General features: G+C 38.7%; 1 protein-coding gene across 1 annotated transcript; it reads right to left on the reverse strand.

The window, feature by feature from the left end:
- Positions 1-4,464: 4,464 nt before the first annotated feature.
- LOC124227454 (olfactory receptor 1361-like) lies at positions 4,465-5,391 on the reverse strand. The gene has a single exon (XM_046641488.1). It carries the CDS (start codon positions 5,386-5,388, stop codon positions 4,465-4,467), a length of 924 nt encoding a protein of 307 aa, XP_046497444.1. The 5' UTR covers positions 5,389-5,391.
- Positions 5,392-9,965: the final 4,574 nt, after the last annotated feature.

A 9,965-nucleotide genomic window follows, 5' to 3' on the forward strand; every position in this document is an offset into this window, starting at 1 on the left:
TTTCTTTCTTTCTTTCTTTCTTTCTTTCTTTCTTTCTTTCTTTCTTTTTGGTGAGGAAGATTCACCCTGAGCTAACATTTGTGCCAATCTTCGTCTACTTTGTATGTGAGTCACTGCCTCAGCATGACTGATGAGTGGTGTAGGTTTGTACTCAGGATCTGAACCTGCAAACCTGGGCCACCAAAGCTGAGCGCTTAGAACTCAACCACTATGCCACTGGGTCAGCTCCCTACTGGTATTATTTCTAATGCATCATCTCGTGAGGCACACAGTGTTTGCTTGCCCCATGTTTAGTCATGCTATTTATGCTATTGACCAGTGGATTCAAGTGGTGTCATTGTGATCCATGTATTCTTCTGTTCCCAATCAACCTTTCACCTAATATTTTTAGCATCCATCATGAAAGTTGGTGACTAATGCCTAAAGTGATTTAATCCTTTCAACATTTTTTTCTTTTAATGTTTTAAATATGTAAATTGCTGTTTAAAATCTTTGTCTGTAGATTCCTACATCTGGGCCACATCAAGTTTAGTTTTATTAACCTCCTTTTTTCTTGAATATTGATCAGATTTTCCTGTGTCTTTGTATGACCAATTTTTGACTGAATACAGATCATTGTAGAAACTCTGAATTCTGTTATCTTCTATAGAAGAATATTAGGTTTTGTTCTAGCAGACATTTCAAATCAGGGAGGATCATCTTGAACTTGAGTAGGCTTGGTTTTATTCTTTGGTAGTATGGATTTGTGGAAAGTGCAAGGTGCTTTGGAAGCATGTCTACTGTGCCATGACTCACTCTCCAAATGCTCTCCTCCTGGTAGGCATAGTTAGGATTGGGCTTTAGCCCATCTTAGGCAAGGTCTAGAGTAGGCCTTACTTAAGGATGTGGTTTTTACTCTTAAGGCTTGGATTTTGCATCAGGTTGATGACAGGGGAATTAATGAGATTTCAGTGGAATTTCCCCACTTTAGCAGAGCCAGAACAACATCCCCTACTGGTACTACTCCTCCTCTAGCCTTGCTCCACTTCTAGTGTCTGTTTAATTTTGATCCTATAGCAGCTTCTCTCTGATAATTCTCGAATGATCTTTCGAAAAGTCACAGCTCACAGTCATCTCACCCCATTCAAATGTATCTTGGGTCTCCTCTGCAGAGACGTCTTCTCTCTGATGTCCTGTCCTATGACTTTCAGTTGCTTCGGGGGCCCCAAACTTTGATTTCTGCTTTCTTAGTTCAGTGGGATTGCCCATGTGTTGATTGACAACCTCAGCAGTTCCCCAGGTGAAATTAAAAACTGGCACTTGTACACAGTAGGGGCAAGGAGAGACTGAAGGAAGAGGCAGACCACTCCAGACTGGTAGGTGGCAATTTTAACAAGCCTTATAACTTACATACAAGATCCATCTTGGGCAACCACAAGACAGGTAATCTACACACCCACGTGCCAGAATTTTAAAAGATTATATAGAGGCTTAATGGGATTCAGTCATGTACATAGACTAGATGATCTCAACAACACTTTACTCTCTTAAGGCTGCATCCTTGAAAAAGCAACTACTGTGAGCAGAACTTAGGCAGAACACACATTCCAGGGATAGGGATGGAGGTAAGGAGCCTCCCCTTGCCCAGGGCCAGCTTGCAGATGAACCAGCAGTCACATTCTCTCAGTGATCTCTTCCAACACCATTGTTCTCTGCTTGCATTTCATTTCTTTGGACCATAGTCAGGAAATTGTACCCAGGCAGAGAGCTGGGTGATTATGCCCCACCTTGTGAGCTTTCTATTTCAGGGTTCACAGGCTTGTATTACCTGCTTCCGATTGCCTGAACAACTGACCAAATGTTTTGTCCTGTTTTATAGTTATGTATGATGAGAGGATAGTCCGGTACTGGTTAGTCCATCATGCCCAGAAGTAGAGTGCTTCATATTTTGAAAAATGGTTTTCTTGTAGCAAATACCTTATTAGACTGTTATTATAAGAAATTATGTACCTGAATCTAAGTTTTTCATTGGTGAAGGCTGATCATCCTCTTTAGTGCTTCTCACAATTCCTTTCTTATTGTAGGTGCTCAATATATACTTTCAGAATTGGATTAAATTATATTGAACGATGTTAAGAAAAATGAGGGTGGGGAGAATTGTAGTACTGATGATGGTAGACAGGTATGAGAAGTGCTTAGTGATAGTTATGGGTCAAGACCTTGTTCCAAAATACCAAGTTGTAACTATGGTACTTTATACATGCTAACCAAAGTAGCAAGATGCACAACCATATATATGTGTGTGTGTGTGTGTGTGTATTTAATTCAAAATACATAAGTCTATCTCTGCTATCTTGTTCTAGGTCAAGGTATTATAAACTATTAATAATAGTTGAACATCTGTATTTATAACAATTCTCACCCTAAAGACTCCAGACAGAGAGTTCTTGCATTCTCTCTCAGAAACTAGTTTTTATGGGGAAAATCTTTTCTATATCTATATGATTTCCCTTATCTTTCTTTGTTATTTTCAGGCTAGTTAAATCTGACCTTTGGTTTCTGTCCTCAGGAACCCCATAATATATCTTCTAATGAGGTACTGAATGGACTTGGTATACCTCTTAACCTGCTACTGATGCCATAAATTATTGTTGTCATCATTGGGTTCCTGATTCCTTTTTGGATGTTTGACCTCTGTTGCTCACTTCTACAACACATAGAAGCTGGCTTCTCTTAGATACACCGTTGTCAGTGGCATCCAGAATCCAGATGAAGGATAGACACTCAGAGAAAGAGAAAAATGTTTGTAGTCACTGGATCATGAGGAATAGGAGAGACTGCTTCTAGGACCAGAGGACATATGAACTTGGATTATCCAGTCAACACAGTAGTCTGCCTTATCTATGGGGGATATGTTCTAAGTGGATACATTCCCCCAATGGATACTTGATACCATGGATAGCACTGAACCTTAAATATACTGTTTTTCCTATACATACATACCTACGATAAAGTTTAACTTATAAATTAGGAACAATAAGAGATTCACAACAATAACTAATAATAAAATAGAACAATTATAACAATATAGTATGACAAAAGTTACATGAATGTGGTCTCTGTCTCTCTCAAAATATCTTATTGTTTGTATTGTAAGTCAGGGTAGCATATACAGTGTAGATAAGCTGGACAAAGGGATGATTCATAACCTGGGTGCTGTGGAGTGAAAATAGTGCATAACTTAAAACTTATGAATTGTTTATTTCTGGAAATTTCTATATATTATTTTTGGACTATGGTTGACTTGGGGCAAGTGAAACTGTGGAATGTGAAACTGCAGATAAGGAGGGGCTACTGAAATCATTCATTTGAAAATAATTTTTTTGGAACGTGTGTTATAAGAAATCATTAGATTAGAATTCAAAAAGAAGTATTTAGTTCTGGATGATCCAGGAAGAAAGTCTGTGATGAGCATAGGTCAGATGCAGATGCTGAACAGACAATCCAGTTTGAGAGTCTCAGAAGTGCTCTTGCTAAGTCAGAGCTCTATCTAACCCATGAATATAGTTCAGTTGAATTAGTCATCAGGTCTTTAGCCAGACCATATCATGCATAGTGTACAATAATGTGAACTATAGGAAGTGGTTCAAATAAACACAATACAAAGTCTCTGCTTGGAAATAATACATGACATATATAGAAAGACAAGTCAGACATATAAGAGTGACTGATCTAGTTAGAGTCCATTATCTTTATAATGCAATGCAATTAATGTCTCTGCATCACCCTGTGACAAACTATATCTGAAAGAAGAATCCATTCATTGATCGATGCTTAAACCATTTTTCTTTTGCAGAACAAAACTAATAAATAAACATACAGAAAATACTTTTGTTCTATTACAAAAGAGAATATTTTTAAAAATTCTTCTGCTTTTACCTATCTTCCAATTGTCAACCATAGGTACCAGAACCTCCTCAGAAATTCTCAAACATAGCACAAGTATACGTATATAAAAATCATCCTGAAAAATGAGGAATTAAAAGGAAAAAACATATAAGACAAGTTTCCATTCTTTTACTTATGGTGATGGTACTGGTGGTATTAATCAGGATAGTACTGAAGATGGTAATTTGTATGGTGACTCAAGTCAACAAAGGTAATTTTGCTCATAATAAAGTTGAATGTGAGGATCTTCATTATTAAATCACTGATAGAAATGACAATGGTGGTCCAAATGGCAGTAGTGATGGCAACAGATGATCAAATTTCAATAACAGTATTAGAAGGCAAACACTAACCAAAACACCCAGTGGAGTGGGACCTAGAACCTAGTTATTCTGATTTCTTTATCAGTGTACTTCCCAATAGATTATGTGATGCTCTGTGATAGCCTTGGTGTTAAATGACTCATTTTGTAAATATGGTGTTGCGACGAGGAGAAATTTTTCCCAAAATGTTTGTTTACAGGGATTATCCCTAATCTCAAGAACTCTCCATGCCCAGAACCCTTTTTAGTGAACTTTTTACATCCTTATTTCTCAGACTATAAATAAAAGGGTTGAGTGTGGGAGTTACCAAGGTATACATGACAGCAGAAACCAGCTCCCCAGAGGAGCGAGAAGTTGATGTGGGCTTCAGGTATGTGGCAAAGACTGTGCTGTAGAAGAGGATGACCATGGAGAGGTGGGAGCTACATGTGGCCAGGGCTTTCTTTTTCCCCTGAGTTGATGGAACCCTAGCTACAGCATGGAAAATATGGGCATAAGAGCTTACAATGCAGAGGAGAGGACTGATTCCTAAAAGTGCTGTCAGAACCATCATCAGGTCCTCATTGAGGTGAGTATCAGAGCAGGAAAGCCGTAACAGTGGGTAAAAATCACAGAAAAAGTGAGGAATCTCTTGATTAGTATAGAAGGATAGTCGGGTTAGCAACAAGGTTTGAATCAAAGAGTCAGAGTATGCCACTCCCCATGACCCACCCACCAGCAGCCCACATCTGCAAGGAGTCATTAGCAGTGGATAGTGCAGAGGACGGCAGATGGCAGCGTAGCGGTCAATAGCCATGGCAGTCAAAAGCAGATTGTCCATATTAGCAAAAACAACAAAGAAATATAATTGGGCTAGACATCCAGTGAAAGAGATGAATCTGTTGTTGGTCCATAAATCTTCAAGTATTTTGGGGACTGTGGTGGAAGTAAGGCAGACATCCACCAGGGAGAGCTGGCTGAGGAAGAAGTACATGGGAGTGTGGAGATGGATGTCTGCAAAAATAGCTAGGAGAAATAGCAAGTTTCCCAGGAGACTCAGCAAGTAGAGGGCCAAGAAGAGACCAAAGAGGAACTGCTGTTTCTCTGGGTCACGGAACAGCCCCAAGAGGATGAAGTCAGGGTTCTTGCTGCAGTTCATTCTGGGACTAGGTGTGCTGCAAGAGAGGAATCAGCATGAAGAGGATTCACTCACCGTCAGGAACTGAGTGGATAGTAACTGTAGCCCGTCTCTTGGCAATGGGTTTCCCTTACACAACCAGTGTGTGGAATGGATAAAAAACTAAAATAGCAATGGGAGGGACAAGAGTTGGACTTCATAAAGGATGGTAAAAGTAATGAGGCACAAAGATGAAAGAGTTAGGGGAACAACAGAGGCTTCTTGGAGTTCTTAAAGTGTAAAAGAGTTCTCTTAATTAAACTTTGTATGTATTATGGGATGGTATAACTACGTGTTTGTGACTCTCTTTTCAACACAAGATCACAAGTATTTGAAGGCAGAAGCTTCATCTCAACACTTAGTTTAATGCTTGGGACATAGTAGGAGCTCAAAAAGTGCTCCTAACCATCTACACAGTCACTACTCTAGTTCAAGGTATAGTTGATTGACTGGAGTACTGCTATCCTGCTAATGGGTATAAGATGTGTCTTGCCCTTTCCTGTATGTTTCCCACTGCAGCAAGAGATATTTCTTTAAAAAAGAAAATCTGATCACGTCAATTCCTTGCTTAAAAACAGGTCTCTGGAAAACCATTCCTCTTATGAAAAACACAAAAGTTCCAACTGTGTCTCACAAAGCTCAGTGTGTTTTGACTTCAGGGTATCTCACCAACCTCATTTTGTACCACAGTCCACTTTTTCTCTGCTCCTCAGCAACACTGGATGCGTTTCATTCCCTCACATGCACCATGGTCCTTCCCTTCACTCTGAGTCAGCTCTTGCTCATTCTTCTAATCTCCAATTTATTGGTGACTTTCTTAGGAAAGTTTTCCTTTGCCTCTTTGTTTAAAGCAACTCATCATTTTATATGCTGTCATAGTACCTTGGTAGATTACCATTGCTGTAAAATGAAGGATGTGATAACATTTGTTTTGTTTAAATATTTAACTTATTTAGTTAGTGATGGCCTCCCTCACAAGGCTCTGAAGTACATCATGGCAGAGACTGAATCTGTTTTCCTCTCCAGTGTACCTCCAGTGCTTGGCGTACAAAGGACAGTAAGTATTTGTCAGAAAATAAATTAATTAATTAATGGAGAGCGAAGGCAGGAGAGCACAATATGCTATCCTCCCCAAGTAGTCCTCTTCCATTTCAACTTTTCAAAAATAAAATGTTTTTTCCGAAATATTGTCCTGATAACATGGGTTGGCATATTGATTCATCCATTTCCTTCATCCCTCAAGTTCAGACTAAGAGCTGTAAATTTTGTTTCCTACAAAATATCCCTCATTTCAGTCCCTTTCTCCCTTTTTTAATGGTTATCCCCTTTGGACTTTGCAAGTCCCATATTATTTCATTAGCAGCTTGACTGGCTTCACTGCCTCCACCCTCTAGTTATGAGGATTCGTGCTGGAAGCATCTGCCAGAAATCATAGGACTTTCTGCCTTGGGCCTGACTCTCCCTTGTTTATATTCCTCTAACATCTTATTTCCAATTGCATCATAAATATACATCTGTGCCTGCTTATCAAGAACTTCTCCATCTGAATCCACCTACCTATGAAACAGCATTTCCCACTACTCATCAGCATTCAGTCTCCACTCTCCTTAGCCTGATCGCCTCACAGTTCCACAAATGTTCTCATTTCCACCTTCATGTACTTACTCTCATTAACTTTAACCGCCACTCCTCCTCTCTCCTTATGTCTTTAATTCTTCACTCAAATACTATCAGGCCTTCAGGGATCAGTTAAAATTTATCCTCTTGCCCACCATGAAGCTATCCCTAAACATTCTATCCTTCATTATTTTATATCCTCTGAAATATATAGACTGAATCATCTAGCCTTTAATAGGTTATTGTTTAATGATATTTTCTAAAAATTCTGCCATATAAAACTTCTTTTCTCAATTATACTATAAATTCCCGATAATAGGGACCACGGTTTCTTTCTAAAATTTCTTTATAGCAACAGCCAAACAGCTGAGCACACGGGTGGTCCCAAAGATTATTGTTCAATGACTGCTCTCTAATAATGAGGACACCTATCGATTTTACAAGTGTGAGTGGGGGAGAAAACGCCCGTTGTATCAACTACCATGAAGGGATGAGCTGAGCTATGCTATGCTCTTTGGAAATAATCGATCACACTTGAATAAAAGGTTCATTTGGTTTTGCTAATAGTGAGTTGCAAAACGTAGATGATTTTCAACATCCTTTGCAGCCTGTAGTGACTATAACCAAAATATTATAATAGATCATGATATAGGCACAGTTAAATTTTCTTTTTATACTTATCTACTCATCACCCCCTTGTTTTTCAAAATCTGTAAATATTCCAATGTCAACTGACTTTGGATAAAAAGACATAACTTTTTCCCTCTTTATGCAGAACATTTTTAAATACTTGAGAAAAGAGATTCTCAAATCCTAGCATGCTTAATAATCCCCTAGTGAGCAGTGAATTTCCAGATTTCTGAAATCCACTCCAGAGATTCTGATTTAATAGGTCTGAGGTGAGACATGAGAATTTGCTTTTCTAACGTGCTCTGACTCAGATGATGTGGATGATATTAATCTGCTGAGTAGAATTCAAAATAATAGCATAGTATGCTTTTTTATTATTGCTATCACTCTTTCTTTCCTGTTCCCTCTAATTTCATTTTCCCTATCCTTTTTATTGGGAATTGGAGGAATTACCTTCTGGTACAAGATTAAGGTTTCCCCTACTCCTTTACCTCTTCTGAACAACATTCCATTAGTTCAGACAGAGCCATATCTCTCATGTTTTCAAATCTTCTCTCAGATTGTGCTTTGTTGATTGTGATTGAATATTTTCACTGCTATTATACCCACCTCAAGGTTATTCATCTGGAAAGTATATGGTTCACATAAGATCTCAGGACATGTGTGGCTCAATACTGAAATACTCTAAATGCTATTTAAACACCTTGAGTTGTGAGGTCCTTTCTATCCATCTTTAAAATTTTGGCCTCAGATGGACCATATCCTAATCTTAGTGAGACCCCCACAACCTTCTGCAGCTAATGGTCCACTTCTCTGATCTCAAGTCAAACTCCTCAAAAAGCTCATTGTCTCTACAACTCATGGTCCCTTACTTTCCAAACTCATTGTTTTGCCTTGCGTCATCTCTTGCACTCAAATAAATCAAGCTTTTGCTCTTATTCCACTGAAATCAGTCTTGTCAATGTCAAAGTTCACTTCCCAGTCCTTAAGTTACTTGACCTTTCAACAAGACTTACCACAGATGATCCTTCTTTCCTCACTTAAAACTCTTTCTTTGCCTTGCTTTCAGGACACCAGTCATGCTCTCCTGGGTTCCCAGAGATCTCATTGATTACTCCTTTTCAGTTCCTCCTCATTATTCACTTTTGTGCTTCTCTTCTCTATCTTCCAATTCCTTGCTTTATATATCTATAAGCAGGTAACTCTCAAATTATGTCTTTAATTCCAACTTATTCCCTTAACTCCAGACTCATATACTTAACCTCCTACAAATATTTCCACAGTAGCAGTTTTGCAACGTAACATATTTCCTTACAGCTGGACCAATTTACATACTGCTTTGGAAACAAATACACAAATCAAATTGACTTTCAATTTATTTAGCCCATGAAGTGCAGAACGTTCACTCTCTATGATCCACTCTGAAATCTTATCCCATTAGTCCAGTTGTCAAATGACATTTTTAACTTACCTACTGGCTTCCCTAATCTCTACCCCATAAATGATGATCTTAGAAATATCCATTCTACCAAATGTTATTGGTGAGTAGGTGAGACATACCAGAGAATCCAGGGCCTTAGAATACATTGATGGGAACAGGTAAAGATGATGTAGCTTGGGAACTGAGCATTATCAATCGTCATCTCTCTTGGGACCAGAGGGAGTTGAGTTGCAGAAGGAATCTTTTTGGCCTTGGAGATCCAGTTCCCAGAGTTACTCATTAGTGGAAAATCTGGAGGTATTTTCCATTGAGAAAATTCCCTATAGATGATATTGAGGAATAAAATAAACAATTAAACAATTAAATAAAATAAACAATTAAACAATTGTTTAAATCAAACAACTTAATTAAACAATTAAATTAATATTAACATTCTGTAAGTAAAATTAGAATTATTAAATTATTAATATTAAAATTATAGATAGGACCACACATTTTGGGTAGCTCTCTTCTAGATACAGATTCAAATAATCAGGCTGTCCATTTGCCATCTGTTCCGCCACACGACCAGCTGCGCAGTGAGAGATAGGTTGTGTAGAGATCAAAGAAAAAACCCAGAAACAGCTAATGAGACATATGGGTTTATTGGGGAGTTATTTACAGTGAAGGCAGAGTGGCAGCCAGCTGGACAGGCAATGCACACCCACTACTGCCCCCTGAGAGAAGCTTGCTTAAGTAGGCAGAAGAACAAAGGCTGTGTACTTGCCAAGGGGAGTCATCCCTGTATGATTGGTATTCCAAGGACCAGAGCCCCCCTGGAGGGCCTCTGTGTTCTCTCAGACCATGAGGGTCTCAGTGCTAGTTATCCCAC

The sequence above is a fragment of the Equus quagga genome, chromosome 15 (assembly GCF_021613505.1).
Source record: "Equus quagga isolate Etosha38 chromosome 15, UCLA_HA_Equagga_1.0, whole genome shotgun sequence".
NCBI lineage: Eukaryota > Metazoa > Chordata > Mammalia > Perissodactyla > Equidae > Equus > Equus quagga.

Excerpts from the sequence above, each read along its gene's own strand:
- LOC124227454 (XM_046641488.1), bottom strand. The coding sequence starts at position 5,388 with ATGAACTGCAGCAAGAACCCTGACTTCATCCTCTTGGGGCTGTTCCGT.